General features: G+C 39.2%; 1 protein-coding gene across 2 annotated transcripts in view; it reads right to left on the reverse strand.

Moving 5' to 3' along the window:
* Positions 1-16938, reverse strand: part of GTF2I (general transcription factor IIi) — a 456346-nt gene that overhangs the window by 150626 nt on the left and 288782 nt on the right. For both annotated transcript variants that reach the window (XM_053707479.1, XM_053707477.1), the window contains 2 exons: positions 10431-10487; positions 9703-9792 (listed from right to left, as the gene is read on the reverse strand). In XM_053707479.1, coding sequence (XP_053563454.1) covers positions 9703-9792; positions 10431-10487 — 147 coding nt within the window. The remainder of the gene's footprint in view (positions 1-9702; positions 9793-10430; positions 10488-16938) is intronic.

Raw genomic sequence — 16938 nt, forward strand, 5'->3', positions numbered from 1 at the left:
AAATTTGGTAAAAGTGTGCAGTGAAGACCAAGTCGCTGCCCTACATATCTGATCAACAGAAGCCTCGTTCTTGAAGGCCCATGTGGAAGCCACAGCCCTAGTGGAATGAGCTGTGATTCTTTCAGGAGGCTGCTGTCCGGCAGTCACATAAGCCAATCTGATGATGCTTTTAATCCAAAAAGAGAGAGAGGTAGAAGTTGCTTTTTGACCTCTCCTTTTACCAGAATAAACAACAAACAAGGAAGATGTTTGTCTAAAATCCTTTGTAGCATCTAAATAGAATTTTAGAGCGCGAACAACATCCAAATTGTGCAACAAACGTTCCTTCTTCGAAACTGGTTTCGGACACAAAGAAGGTACGACTATCTCCTGGTTAATGTTTTTGTTAGAAACAACTTTTGGAAGAAAACCAGGTTTAGTACGTAAAACCACCTTATCTGCATGGAACACCAGATAAGGAGGAGAACACTGCAGAGCAGATAATTCTGAAACTCTTCTAGCAGAAGAAATTGCAACCAAAAACAAAACTTTCCAAGATAATAACAATATCAACGGAATGTAAGGGTTCAAACGGAACCCCCTGAAGAACTGAAAGAACTAAGTTGAGACTCCAAGGAGGAGTCAAAGGTTTGTAAACAGGCTTGATTCTAACCAGAGCCTGAACAAAGGCTTGAACATCTGGCACAGCTGCCAGCTTTTTGTGAAGTAACACAGACAAGGCAGAAATCTGTCCCTTCAAGGAACTTGCAGATAATCCTTTCTCCAATCCTTCTTGAAGAAAGGATAGAATCTTAGGAATCTTTACCTTGTCCCAAGGGAATCCTTTAGATTCACACCCACAGATATATTTTTTCCATATTTTGTGGTAAATTTTTCTAGTTACAGGCTTTCTGGCCTGAACAAGAGTATCAATAACAGAATCTGAGAACCCTCGTTTTGATAAGATCAAGCGTTCAATCTCCAAGCAGTCAGCTGGAGTGAGATCAGATTCGGATGTTCGAACGGACCTTGAACAAGAAGGTCTCGTCTCAAAGGTAGCTTCCATGGTGGAGCCGATGACATATTCACCAGATCTGCATACCAAGTCCTGCGTGGCCACGCAGGAGCTATCAAGATCACCGACGCCCTCTCTTGATTGATCCTGGCTACCAGCCTGGGGATGAGAGGAAACGGCGGGAATACATAAGCTAGTTTGAAGGTCCAAGGTGCTACTAGTGCATCTACTAGAGTCGCCTTGGGATCCCTGGATCTGGACCCGTAGCAAGGAACCTTGAAGTTCTGACGAGAGGCCATCAGATCCATGTCTGGAATGCCCCACAGTTGAGTAATTTGGGCAAAGATTTCCGGATGGAGTTCCCACTCCCCCTGATGTAATGTCTGACGACTCAGAAAATCCGCTTCCCAATTTTCCACTCCTGGGATGTGGATTGCAGATAGGTGGCAGGAGTGAGTCTCCGCCCATTGAATGATTTTGGTTACTTCTTCCATCGCCAGGGAACTCCTTGTTCCCCCCTGATGGTTGATGTACGCAACAGTCGTCATGTTGTCTGATTGAAACCGTATGAACTTGGCCTTTGCTAGCTGAGGCCAAGCCTTGAGAGCATTGAATATCGCTCTCAGTTCCAGAATATTTATCGGTAGAAGAGATTCTTCCCGAGACCAAAGACCCTGAGCTTTCAGGGGTCCCCAGACCGCGCCCCAGCCCATCAGACTGGCGTCGGTCGTGACAATGACCCACTCTGGTCTGCGGAAGGTCATCCCTTGTGACAGGTTGTCCAGGGACAGCCACCAACGGAGTGAGTCTCTGGTCCTCTGATTTACTTGTATCTTCGGAGACAAGTCTGTATAGTCCCCATTCCACTGACTGAGCATGCACAGTTGTAATGGTCTTAGATGAATGCGCGCAAAAGGAACTATGTCCATTGCCGCTACCATCAAACCTATTACTTCCATGCACTGCGCTATGGAAGGAAGAGGAACGGAATGAAGTGTTTGACAAGAGTTTAGAAGTTTTGTTTTTCTGGCCTCTGTCAGAAAAATCCTCATTTCTAAGGAGTCTATTATTGTTCCCAAGAAGGGAACCCTTGTCGACGGAGATAGAGAACTCTTTTCCACGTTCACTTTCCATCCGTGAGATCTGAGAAAGGCCAGGACTATGTCCGTGTGAGCCTTTGCTTGAGGAAGGGACGACGCTTGAATCAGAATGTCGTCCAAGTAAGGAACTACTGCAATGCCCCTTGGTCTTAGTACCGCTAGAAGGGACCCTAGTACCTTTGTGAAAATCCTTGGAGCAGTGGCTAATCCGAAAGGAAGCGCCACGAACTGGTAATGCTTGTCCAGGAATGCGAACCTTAGGAACCGATGATGTTCCTTGTGGATAGGAATATGTAGATACGCATCCTTTAAATCCACCGTGGTCATGAATTGACCTTCCTGGATGGAAGGAAGAATTGTTCAAATGGTTTCCATTTTGAACGATGGAACCTTGAGAAACTTGTTTAAGATCTTGAGATCTAAGATTGGTCTGAACGTTCCCTCTTTTTTGGGAACTATGAACAGATTGGAGTAGAACCCCATCCCTTGTTCTCCTAATGGAACAGGATGAATCACTCCCATTTTTAACAGGTCTTCTACACAATGTAAGAATGCCTGTCTCTTTATATGGTCTGAAGACAATTGAGACCTGTGGAACCTCCCCCTTGGGGGAAGCCCCTTGAATTCCAGAAGATAACCTTGGGAGACTATTTCTAGTGCCCAAGGATCCAGAACATCTCTTGCCCAAGCCTGAGCAAAGAGAGAGAGTCTGCCCCCCACCAGATCCGGTCCCGGATCGGGGGCCAACATTTCATGCTGTCTTGGTAGCAGTGGCAGGTTTCTTGGCCTGCTTTCCCTTGTTCCAGCCTTGCATTGGTCTCCAGGCTGGCTTGGCTTGAGAAGTATTACCCTCTTGCTTAGAGGACGGAGCACTTGGGGCTGGTCCGTTTCTACGAAAGGGACGAAAATTAGGTTTATTTTTGGCCTTGAAAGACCTATCCTGAGGAAGGGCGTGGCCCTTACCCCCAGTGATATCAGAGATAATCTCTTTCAAGTCAGGGCCAAACAGCGTTTTCCCCTTGAAAGGAATGTTAAGTAGTTTGTTCTTGGAAGACGCATCCGCTGACCAAGATTTCAACCAAAGCGCTCTGCGCGCCACAATAGCAAACCCAGAATTTTTCGCCGCTAACCTAGCCAATTGCAAAGTGGCGTCTAGGGTGAAAGAATTGGCCAATTTGAGAGCACGGATTCTGTCCATAATCTCCTCATAAGGAGGAGAATCACTATCGATCGCCTTTACTAGCTCATCGAACCAGAAACACGCGGCTGTAGTGACAGGGACAATGCATGAAATTGGTTGTAGAAGGTAACCTTGCTGAACAAACATCTTTTTAAGCAAACCTTCTAATTTTTTATCCATAGGATCTTTGAAAGCACAACTATCTTCTATGGGTATAGTGGTGCGTTTGTTTAAAGTAGAAACCGCTCCCTCGACCTTGGGGACTGTCTGCCATAAGTCCTTTCTGGGGTCGACCATAGGAAACAATTTTTTAAATATGGGGGGAGGGACGAAAGGTATACCGGGCCTTTCCCATTCTTTATTTACAATGTCCGCCACCCGCTTGGGTATAGGAAAAGCTTCTGGGAGCCCCGGGACCTCTAGGAACTTGTCCATTTTACATAGTTTCTCTGGGATGATCAAATTCTCACAATCATCCAGAGTGGATAATACCTCCTTAAGCAGAGCGCGGAGATGTTCCAACTTAAATTTAAATGTAATCACATCGGGTTCAGCTTGTTGAGAAATTTTCCCTGAATCTGAAATTTCTCCCTCAGACAAAACCTCCCTGGCCCCCTCAGACTGGTGTAGGGGCATTTCAGAACCATTATCATCAGCGTCCCCATGCTCTTCAGTATCTAAAACAGAGCAGTCGCGCTTGCGCTGATAAGTGGGCATTTTGGCTAAAATGTTTTTGATAGAATTATCCATTACAGCCGTTATCTAAAACAGTGCCTGCCGATATTATTTTACAAAAATACCCAGATTAAATGATTCCTCAAGGCTAAATATGTGTATATATGAATCGATTTAGCCCAGAAATGTCTACAGTCTTAATAAGCCCTTGTGAAGCCCTTATTTACTGTCTGAATAAAAATGGCTTACCGGATCCCATAGGGAAAATGACAGCTTCCAGCATTACATCGTCTTGTTAGAATGTGTCATACCTCAAGCAGCAAAAGACTGCTCACTGTTCCCCCAACTGAAGTTAATTCCTCTCAACAGTCCTGTGTGGAACAGCCATGGATTTTAGTAACGGTTGCTAAAATCATTTTCCTCTTACAAACAGAAATCTTCATCTCTTTTCTGTTTCAGAGTAAATAGTACATACCAGCACTATTTTAAAATAACAAACTCTTGATTGAATAAAAAAAACTACAGTTAAACACTAAAAAACTCTAAGCCATCTCCGTGGAGATGTTGCCTGTACAACGGCAAAGAGAATGACTGGGGTAGGCGGAGCCTAGGAGGGATCATGTGACCAGCTTTGCTGGGCTCTTTGCCATTTCCTGTTGGGGAAGAGAATATCCCACAAGTAAGGATGACGCCGTGGACCGGACACACCTATGTTGGAGAAACTCAGGTAGACTCTTCTTCAAATTCTCCCTGAGAAGGAACAACACACTCCGGTGCTGTTTTAAAATAACAAACTTTTGATTGAAGTTATAAAAACTAAGTAAAATCACCACAGTCCTCTCCCACATCCTATCTATTAGTTGGGTGCAAGAGAATGACTGGGTGTGACGTAGAGGGGAGGAGCTATATAGCAGCTCTGCTGGGTGATCCTCTTGCACTTCCTGTTGGGGAGGAGTTAATATCCCAGAAGTAATGATGACCCGTGGACTGATCACACTTAACAGGAGAAATTTGTATTTCAGGAGACATGGAGAAAGATGGTACATAAGTGGATTTTGGTTTTACATTAGATTTCCAAGTACATGAAGTTGATGCTAACTCTTCAGCACCATTATTTGTGGTATTTATTGTTTGAGTATCAGTACCATTTTCAGATAATTCTTGCAGAATATCTACAGTTAACAAATCCTCTGCATTTAAACTATTTGGATTATATGCATATATTTTTTTAAGCAATATTTTCCTGGAAAACAAATGAATGTCTTTTATTACCTCAAATTTGTTTAGTGAATTCACAGGACAAAAAGATAAGCCTCTAGATCAGTGTTTTTCAACCAGTGTGCCGTGGCACACTAGTGTGCCGTGAGAGATCCTCAGGTGTGCCACGGCAGACTGACAACAGTGTGACATATTTTTTAAACTTTGCTTGTTTTTTACTCCCCGTGCAGGGGTAGTTGGTAGGAGGCATGGCATAACAGCACAATACATACAGTATGTGTGTGTGTGTTTGTGTGTGTGTATGTGTGTATATATATATATATATATATATATATATATATATATATATATATATATATATATATACAATGTGTGATTTTTTTAAAATGTTGGGATGGTGGTGTGCCACAGGATTTTTTAATGTAAAAAAGTGTGCCACAGCAAAAAAAGGTTAAAAATCACTGCTCTAGATAATACAGATTTGTGTGTGGTACTTAATACATGGTCTGATAGATTTATGATTCTCATTTGTTCATCCTTAGTTTGCTGAAGGGACTTAATCCCCTTCTCCTCGTGGATTGTCTGACTGGGCCAGAGAATTTCCATTTGTTCCCCCTGTTCTGTGTATTGGTCTGATTGGTTGAAATGACTGGTGGTGTTGTGTTGTGAGGAGTGGTGGACAAAAAAGAGGAAGAAGAAGAAGTAGATGTGGATGCTTGTACTGAGCTGTAGCTCTTGGGTCTGGCACTCCTAGTGTTGGTATTGCTTGTGTTTTCATTCTCAGTGGTAGTGTCTAAATCATTATCAGATATATCTGTATCACTCTGAGCACTACTTTCAGGCTGCTGGGCTAAATATCTACTGCCCCTCTGTCTGAAAGTGGTATTGTTGCGCCAACGGTACACTCTCTGATTCTGAAAATCTTCAATATCTCTCTGCAATTTTTGTTTTTTAAGTTGCTATTATTTCTTGTTCCAATTTATCTAACTCTTTTTGGTATTTGTCATATTGGATTTTGTAATCCAATTTGTCATCGAATTTAGATAATTGGGCATTGTATTCCTCAATTTCAGAGTCTAACTTAGTAAGTTCAAGTTTGTCATGTTTAATCAGTATGTGTATCAGTTTGTGAGAGCACTCTGATAACGCTGTTTCCCACTCTTTAATTAAATCCTCATTATTAAGGTTGAAAGCTGGGAATACTTTCATCCTTAATCCTCTAGGAATTATGTTTTTTTCAGAGTATTTCTCAAAAAAGTGCCAGTTCCACCATCTTTTTGATTGTTTGTGTAAAGTTTGGGTGTAGTTTGCACAAGACATTATTTAATTCTTCCTCATTTATTTGTATGTTGTCCCTAGTGGAACTGTTGAAGATGGAATTTAATTCCATTAGTCTTTTTTGGTGGCGATTAGCCATATCTGATTGAATATCCATATTTTATATATTAGTTTCCTAATTTCCTTCAAGCCAGGCCGAATAAGGTCTGCCCCTTGAAAGGAATGTTGAGTAAATTAGACTTTGAAGTCACGTCAGCTGACCAGGATTTAAGCCATAGCGCCCTACGCACCTGGATTCAAATGAACAATGGCATCAGAAACAAATGAGTTAGCTAGCTTAAGCGTTCTAAGCTTGTCAATAATTTCCTCCAATGGAGCTGTATGGATGGCCTCTTCCAGGGCCTCAAACCAGAATGCCGCCGCAGCAGTGACAGGCGCAATGCATGCAAGGGGCTGCAAAATAAAACCTTGTTGAATAAACATTTTCTTAAGGTAACCCTCCAATTTTTTATCCATTGAATCTGAAAAAGCACAACTGTCCTCAACCGGGATAGTGGTACGCTTTGCTAAAGTAGAAACTGCTCCCTCCACCTTAGGGACCGTCTACCATAAGTCCAGTGTAGTGGCGTCTATTGGAAACATTTTTCTAAATATAGGAGGTGGGGAAAAGGGCACACCGGGTCTATCCCACTCCCTGCTAATAATTTCTGTAAGCCTTTTAGGTATAGGAAAAACGTCAGTACACACCGGCACCGCATAGTATCTATCCAGCCTACACAATTTCTCTGGAATTGCAACTGTGTTACAGTCATTCAGAGCAGCTAATACCTCCCCAAGCAATACACGGAGGTTCTCAAGCTTAAATTTAAAATTAGAAATCTCTGAATCAGGTTTCCCCGAGTCAGAGATGTCACCCACAGAATGAAGCTCTCCGTCCTCATGTTCTGCATACTGTGACGCAGTATCAGACATGGCTCTTACAGCATTTGCGCGCTCTGTATCTCTCCTAACCCCAGAGCTATCGCGCTTGCCTCTTAATTCAGGCAATCTAGATAATACCTCTGACAGGGTATTATTCATGATTGCCGCCATGTCCTGCAAGGTAATCGCTATGGGCGTCCCTGATGTAATTGGCGCCATATTAGCGTGCGTCCCCTGAGCGGGAGGCGAAGGGTCTGACACGTGGGGAGAGTTAGTCGGCATAACTTCCCCATCGACAGAACCCTCTGGTGATAAAAGATTGATCTTTACTGTTTAAGGTGAAATCAATACATTTAGTACACATTCTCCTATGGGGCTCCACCATGGCTTTCAAACATAATGAACAAGTAGGTTCCTCTGTATCAGACATGTTTAAACAGACTAGCAATGAGACTAGCAAGCTTGGAAAACACTTAAAACAAGTTTACAAGCAATATAAAAAACGTTACTGCGCCTTTAAGAAACACAAATTTTGACCAAATTTGAAATAACAGTGAAAAAAGGCAGTTACACTAACGAAATTTTTACAGTGTATGTAACAAGTTAGCAGAGCATTGCACCCACTTGCAAATGGATGATTAACCCCTTAATACCAAAAACGGAATAACAAATGACAAAAACGTTTTTTAAACAGTCACAACAACTGCCACAGCTCTACTGTGGCTTTTTACCTCCCTCAATACGACTTTTGAAGCCTTTTGAGCCCTTCAGAGAAGTCCTGGAACATGCAGGAAGAAGCTGGATGTCTGTGTCTGTAATTTTTGCTGCGCAAAAAAAGGGCTAAAATAGGCCCCTCCCACTCATATTACAACAGTGGAAAGCCTCAAGGAACTGTTTCTAGGCAAAATCCAAGCCAGCCATGTGGAAAAATCTAGGCCCCAATAAGTTTTATCACCAAACATATATAAAAAACGATTAAACATGCCAGCAAACGTTTTAAAATACACTTTTATAAGAGTATGTATCTCTATTAATAAGCCTGATACCAGTCGCTATCACTGCATTTAAGGCTTTACTTACATTACTTCGGTATCAGCAGCATTTTCTAGCAAATTCCATCCCTAGAAAAATATTTTAACTGCACATACCTTATTGTAGGAAAAACTGCACGCTATTCCCCCTCTGAAGTTACCTCACTCCTCAAAATATGTGAGAACAGCAAAGGATCTTAGTTACTTCTGCTAAGATCATAGAAAACGCAGGCAGATTCTTCTTCCAAATACTGCCTGAGATAAACAGTACACTCCGGTACCATTTAAAAATAACAAACTTTTGATTGAAGAAATAAACTAAGTATAAAACACCACAGTCCTCTTACGACCTCCATCTTAGTTGAGAGTTGCAAGAGAATGACTGGGTATGGCAGTGAGGGGAGGAGCTATATAGCAGCTCTGCTGTGGGTGATCCTCTTGTAACTTCCTGTTGGGAAGGAGAATATCCCATAAGTAATGGATGATCCGTGGACTGGATACACTTTGCAATATCATTTTTATTCGATAGGACAAAATGCACACATACAACAATCAAAAGAACATGAATCTGATACATTACAGCAGAGAGTGATTATACAGTACAAAGATCTCAGTTAGGGTAACAGTTTCAAGTTTAGCATGTTATCTACTGGAGCGAAATAACAGTTGAAAACTGAATCTCAGTTTATTTCAGGTAGGGATCAGAGCAGTGTTGCATCAGTCCTAATCCAAACTCCACTTATTTTTTCCTTTTTCTGCCTAACAAACAAAACCATAAACCTAACTAAACAATATATTACTATCTAACAAATACAAAAAGTACAACCTCTATTAGAGGTGGTCGTCAAGGACCTTGTGGAACAAGGCCGTTGGGGTACTGAGGCCTGGCTGGAGAAGAGAAAAAAAAAAAAAAAAAAGGGGGAGGTTGAAGGAAGGGGGGGGGGGGGGGTATTGTAGTGGTGATGGTAGAGGAGGAGGAGAAGGGCGGAAGTATAGGTAAGGTATGGAGATTGGGGACTGGATACACTTAACAAGAGAAAAAATCTACTGTTCACTTGAAATTCAAATTAAGCATTATTGCATTGTCTTTTTAGTATGCATTTATTGATTATGCCAGTCTGCTGTATTTAATGGCACTATAATTGTATGTTAATGCAACATACACATTTTAAAAATATAACCAACTCTTGGTAACAAATAATTAGAATTTCTATATTTAATACCAACGCTCCTCTGATTTACAATAAAACTGCATCACATTGAGTCTCTAAACTAAATAAATATATAAAATAAATAAAAACATACCAAATGAAAATTCTCGTCCACGGGGTTTGAATGGCACGTTGGAACCATTAGTTTGAGTAGTTGGACTCAAAGCATTTTTTGCTTTATCAGCTGATAAGTCAAAATAAACAAACATATAGTTTAGTACTCTTTTGTAAGGACTACTGTCATGATATTGACCATAACCAATCATCAAAAAGAATTATTTTTAGAAAGGAAAATTAAGCATCTGCTGAACTATAGAACTGTCATTAGGATTGTTTCCCCAATTTAAAAGAAAAAGATTGCCATACTAAGGCTCACATCCAGACGTTTGATGGTAAGACAGTAACTCTGAATTATGTACTTAACACAGTTTCTTCCCCCCTGCTTGACATCTCAAAGCATTTCTTACATTTCCCTTTAAATTAACTCACTCATTACTTGGAAAGGAAAAGTAAATGGATTGTGAATATTAAGATCACATGTCTAGAAGCAGGCTACCCTACTTTAGTGATCTTCAGACGGTTAAACATTTAAACCACTTGTGTTTTGCTATTTACAGATTTACTCAACTGACAAAAGACAAATGGTTTACAAACATTTTTGCAATGACTGAGCTGAAGAACCGTTTGAGTTCCCATTTATAGCTCTACTGGACACCTAAGCAATAAGCAACTGACTAAAAAAAAATCCAGGAACAAAACTGAAAATCAATGTTGGATATTTTATTGATGCAAATAGATGCCCCACAGATTACGTGATCTTACCTTCTGCTGTATCTGACTTACTTCCCGCACTCTGATCTTGTTCTTGATTCTGACATGCTAAAACAATGAAATTATTACATTTACTTATCTATTTGTTTACACAAGAGATCCGTTAAAGCAAGAAGTACAAATGCATTAAAAAGCTTCACAAAGTCAGTACATCTCAGATTTTAAGGTTCTCTCTGCTTAAGCACAGATAAAAGTTTCAAATAAATGGCTATTACACTTGCAATGCTTTTTTTGCAATCTAATTAAATGCTCATGTGGGATTATCTATATTGGAGAAACTACTCAGAGGGTCAAGGACCTTAGTAACCAACATAAATCAAATATAAGAAATGTGTCTGCACCATTTACCCACTATTTTATATTTTGACGGGTCACACAACTTCTCAGTTGAAATTTCCAATTAAATCCATAAGAAAAGGAAAAGCCTTTTGGATTTTTAAATTGGAGTGTCTATATCATAAGGGTATGAACAGAGATTTAGAATGGTCATTATTCTTAAATTAGATTGGCTTGCATACTCACTTTGGATTCTTAACGGTTCTTCTTGCAAAAAATGTAATTAGATATTTTACTTTGTATAGTTATTCATTTTTGTACATAATGATATGTATGGATTTGAGGATAGCAATTCCATTTTGGTCCACTAGACAGTGTTGGGAAAATGGGAAAGGGTCTCTAGTTAAGTTGTGCATCTGTGTTACTATATAAATATATGAATTGCTTTAGTACATGATCCGGCCAGTTGACCAAAATGTCTTGTTTTTGCTCTCACTGCTCTTAATAAAAGCACCTGTCAATTGTGATCATTCACGGTGGTGCTACTGTTTTTGGGAATTTGCTGAGTATGGGGAAAAGTTTGCGCAGGTTCTCCTGCAGCATGTGCATTATATGACCCACACTGGTGCTTGATTACTATTTGTAGTTGTACTTAAAGAGCTATGTAACTGAAAAAAATATTTTGCAATTCAGACAGAGCATACCATTTACTTTTATTATCAAATTTGCTTCATTCCCATGATATTCTGGTTTGCAGAGATACCTAGATAGGCATCAGGAGCACAACATGGCAGGAAATAGTGCTGTTAACTAGTGCTCTTGCAAAAGGATAACATTCTTGCAAAGCTGCTGCCATATTGTGCTCCATTAATGGGCCAGTTCCTAAACATATGTCCCTGCTTTTCAACAAAAGATACCAAGAAAATGAAGAAAAACTGATATCAGAATTAAACTAGAAAGCTGTTTAAAATCACATGCTCTATCTGAATCATGAAAGAAAAATGTTGGGTTTCATATCCCTTTAAGCACAGATGTCAAAGAGGTCTGTACATTTATAAATACACCTATACTCAGGGAGTATCTAATGCTTTAGTGTGTGTCATTTCACTGCAGTCATAGAGTGATACTTTGTATGAAGCAGGAAGACAGACTCCCCTTTAGACTTGAACTGTACATACAGGGAGTGCAGAATTATTAGGCAAATGAGTATTTTGACCACATCATCCTCTTTATGCATGTTGTCTTACTCCAAGCTGTATAGGCTCGAAAGCCTACTACCAATTAAGCATATTAGGTGATGTGCATCTCTGTAATGAGAAGGGGTGTGGTCTAATGACATCAACACCCTATATCAGGTGTGCATAATTATTAGGCAACTTCCTTTCCTTTGGCAAAATGGGTCAAAAGAAGGACTTGACAGGCTCAGAAAAGTCAAAAATAGTGAGATATCTTGCAGAGGGATGCAGCACTCTTAAAATTGCAAAGCTTCTGAAACGTGATCATCGAACAATCAAGCGTTTCATTGAAAATAGTCAACAGGGTCGCAAGAAGCGTGTGGAAAAACCAAGGCGCAAAATAACTGCCCATGAACTGAGAAAAGTCAAGCGTGCAGCTGCCAAGATGCCACTTGCCACCAGTTTGGCCATATTTCAGAGCTGCAACATCACTGGAGTGCCCAAAAGCACAAGGTGTGCAATACTCAGAGACATGGCCAAGGTAAGAAAGGCTGAACAAGACACACAAGCTGAAACGTCAAGACTGGGCCAAGAAATATCTCAAGACTGATTTTTCTAAGGTTTTATGGACTGATGAAATGAGAGTGAGTCTTGATGGGCCAGATGGATGGGCCCGTGGCTGGATTGGTAAAGGGCAGAGAGCTCCAGTCCGACTCAGACGCCAGCAAGGTGGAGGTGGAGTACTGGTTTGGGCTGGTATCATCAAAGATGAGCTTGTGGGGCCTTTTCGGGTTGAGGATGGAGTCAAGCTCAACTCCCAGTCCTACTGCCAGTTTCTGGAAGACACCTTCTTCAAGCAGTGGTACAGGAAGAAGTCTGCATCCTTCAAGAAAAACATGATTTTCATGCAGGACAATGCTCCATCACACGCGTCCAAGTACTCCACAGCGTGGCTGGCAAGAAAGGGTATAAAAGAAGAAAATCTAATGACATGGCCTCCTTGTTCACCTGATCTGAACCCCATTGAGAACCTGTGGTCCATCATCAAATGTGAGATTTACAAGGAGGGAAAACAGTACACCTCTCTGAACAGTGTCTGGGAGGCTGTGGTTGCTGCTGCACGCAATGTTGATGGTGAACAGATCAAAACACTGACAGAATCCATGGATGGCAGGCTTTTGAGTGTCCTTGCAAAGAAAGGTGGCTATATTGATCACTGATTTGTTTTTGTTTTGTTTTTGAATGTCAGAAATGTGTATTTGTGAATGTTGAGATGTTATATTGGTTTCACTGGTAAAAATAAATAATTGAAATGGGTATATATTTGTTTTTTGTTAAGTTGCCTAATAATTATGCACAGTAATAGTCACCTGCACACACAGATATCCCCCTAAAATAGCTATAACTAAAAACAAACTAAAAACTACTTCCAAAACTATTCAGCTTTGATATTAATGAGTTTTTTGGGTTCATTGAGAACATGGTTGTTGTTCAATAATAAAATTAATCCTCAAAAATACAACTTGCCTAATAATTCTGCACTCCCTGTAATATAGACATAAACCTCCTAAAATACAATGTACAGGACAATGATTTAGAAGTTCTGCTGTCAGTCTTAAAACAAAACTCTGCATTCTAATAGGTATGAGGAATTGTAAAATATATACAGAAAGTTCAAGTTGTTAACCAAGGTTAACTGTTACTTGAAGACGACCATTTATTTGTAATAAAATATGTAAATTGATAAAATGTATGTAAGCATGTATAACATAAACATACACATTATTAAATATAATAGAATAAGACATCAAAATAATATATACACTGTATATATATATATATATATATATATATATATATATATATATATATACATACTTAAGAATACAGATTAATAAATATGTGGTGATAAACGGTAAGGGTTAGATTGCAAGTGGAGCAGTATTTAATGCTCCCGCTCGTATTAGAAGTTGAAAGTAAACAGTTCTCGGTTGTGCGCTAACCCGATGCGCGTAAAAAGCCAAACTTAGAATATCGTGCACGCGATAGCGTATTCCCCCATAGAAGTCTATGGAGCAAAAAAGTGGGAAAAAACACCCTACTCGTTCGCAAACCCAATCGCATATTCTCAAGTGCGCTAACCCAACATGAAAATATGAATATTTTACATGCCAATGTTCTTCACATAGAAGAATATGTTCTATTTATTCATAAATACATATTTTTACATATATCTGATGGTATTTTTGTACAATATATATCTATACCTATATATATATAAATGATTATATGTAGGTATAGATTTATACAGATTTATATAGGAATATCTATGTATAAATACATTGAAATGTTAGATATTTACAGTGAATACACAGTATAACACTTTATTTAAAATGAATATTGCATAAATATGCTTTTTCATGTTTCATCTACTTAACTGCAAAGGGCTCTAATGCACACACACACACGCATATATATATATATATATATATATATATATATATATATATATATATATATATATATATATATATATATATATATATATATATATAGGTATCCAAAATTCCAGATCTTGCCCACAAGTGGAAAACTGCCTGGGTGCAACTTTAAACAACAAATTGCAGCCAAAAGAAAGTGCACTCTCAGGTCTTTCACAGCAAAAGTTACTTTATTGATGTAACGTTTTCGGAGGACTTGCCTCCTTCATCAGCATAGTGAATTAAACACAAAACACAAAATAAATAGTGTCATACTTACAATTAACATTCAAAACCATTCCCCTTTTTTTTCCCCTTTAGCGCCAAACTGCCGATATTGGAACGCATACTGCGTTCCACCGGTGATAGGAACCGGATGTGGTGTACAACATCACTTCCGGAAAACAAATATTATTACCAATGTTGACGATATTGATATAATGAATTATGTGAAATAAATCAAAAATTACAAAGCGTGTCCACAGGGTGTTTCATATTCACTACATGTGTGAGTGCAAATACTATTGATCTGAAACATCTGAACATGTGCCGTAAATAAGTGTTAGCCCACAACTGTTTGTGTGTTGCCATGGCAACCTATATACATTAATCGTGCCCCACTCGTAAACTGGAAGGACTTATTCAAAAACTGTGTGTAATAAATTTGTGTGATAAACTTATGAACTTTGAATAGTGCAATGTTTAATCATACATCTATGTGTATAAAAACTCAAAAAAGTAAGAGAATATATTGCTTACTTTAATAGCGTGTGGTTTTAGATTTAAGCCAAAATTCTGAGTTATACATTGCTGCATTAAAGTGTCATCCTTACTTATTTTGGGTAAAAAGAATACCTTCAAAGATTGCTAGATTACACCTAAATACTGTGGACACATTCCTCCGGATTGCCATGTATACACACTTTCCAGGGGGATACTGTATGTTTGGTATTTTAAGAGTAGGAGATCCCTAATCACATAATTATAAATTATATGTACGAACTCTATGCTTTGTGAACTCCTAGTTCTATCTCTAGGCCACCCAATAATAGAATCCCCCCAGTTATATTTGACTAGATAGCTATACCTAGGTCATTCACTCCATGAACCTTAGTTTGCTAAAAACACTGTTACCACACATTCCACACTTAATCCCTTATTGAATATTGCTGCTTCAATAAGGATCCAACAAAGGGAAATAAAAATAAAAAAATAAAAGATTATTAATTAAAATAAACATAATTTATGGTTCCTGTATTCAATGCAAAAGTCCCTCTGGGTGATGGTATGGCTCTATATTTCCCAGGATGTGTCATGTCCTTCTTGTCACAGAACCGACTGTGATTATGTATTACTCCCATATTTCTTCAAGATATTATTTCACATATTTTTCACATATTGCATCACTCTACCGCCTCTTGTTACTGTTCTAGGAACATCATCATTTCATTACTTCTTTACTTGATCTTTACATCTTTGCTTGATTTGGTGCATTCCATATGACTTTTTTTTAAATTTTGAATGTTAATTGTAAGTATGACACTATTTATTTTGTGTTTAATTCACTATGCTGATGAAGGAGGCAAGTCCTCCGAAAACGTTACATCAATAAAGTAACTTTTGCTGTGAAAGACCTGAGAGTGCACTTTCTTTTGGCTGCTATATATATATATATATATATATATATATATATATATATATATATATATATATATATATATACACACATATATAAAACACGGAAGGGAACTGCACTCCAAGACTGGACCAGGTACACATCCAGTGACTCAGCAACATCCCAGCCCTGGGTGCTAAATAGCACTCCAAAAAAGCTGTGATGTCACCAGAGCCACAGGCAGTTAACCCCAGTCCGGAATGGGTGCAAGAAACAAGGGGTGAGTGCTGGGTGTTTCTATGTGTTGTATTACTTTTTGTTTGTAATCCCCCTTGTTTCTTGCACCCATTCCGGACTGGGGTTAACTGCCTGTGGCTCTGGTGACATCACAGCTTTTTTGGAGTGCTATTTAGCACCCAGGGCTGGGATGTTGCTGAGTCACTGGATGTGTACCTGGTCCAGTCTTGGAGGGCAGTTCCCTTCCGTGTTTTGTATTTCTCTGGGTGATTACAGCCACCTGTGCACCCCTTCTTTGTTCTCAGTTTGTTTGGCTTTGTAAGCTCGCATGGTGTGGCTGTGTTAGGGACTCAGGCAGTAGAAAGGACCTTGACGTGGTGCCTGAGCTTTTCCCATTTGGCCAGATGCGGTAACTAACCTTTCCAGTTGTGATTTTATCTTAGCTGTGAGCTAGCTGGTGAGTGCTGGGTATTTCTATGTGTTTTATATATATATATATATATAAAGAGAGAGAGAGATGTCTACATGTGTGTACATATGTATTTATGTGTATATATACACGTATGTCTGTAAATACATATATACACATATAAATACATCTGAACACACGCATATATAAATACAGGTGGCCCTCGGTTTACAACAGTTCAATTTGCACCATTTCAGTTCAACTTTTTTTTCAATCATGTGATTGCTATTGAATAGCATTCAGAAGC

This window comes from Bombina bombina, chromosome 3 (assembly GCF_027579735.1).
Source record: "Bombina bombina isolate aBomBom1 chromosome 3, aBomBom1.pri, whole genome shotgun sequence".
Lineage (NCBI taxonomy): Eukaryota > Metazoa > Chordata > Amphibia > Anura > Bombinatoridae > Bombina > Bombina bombina.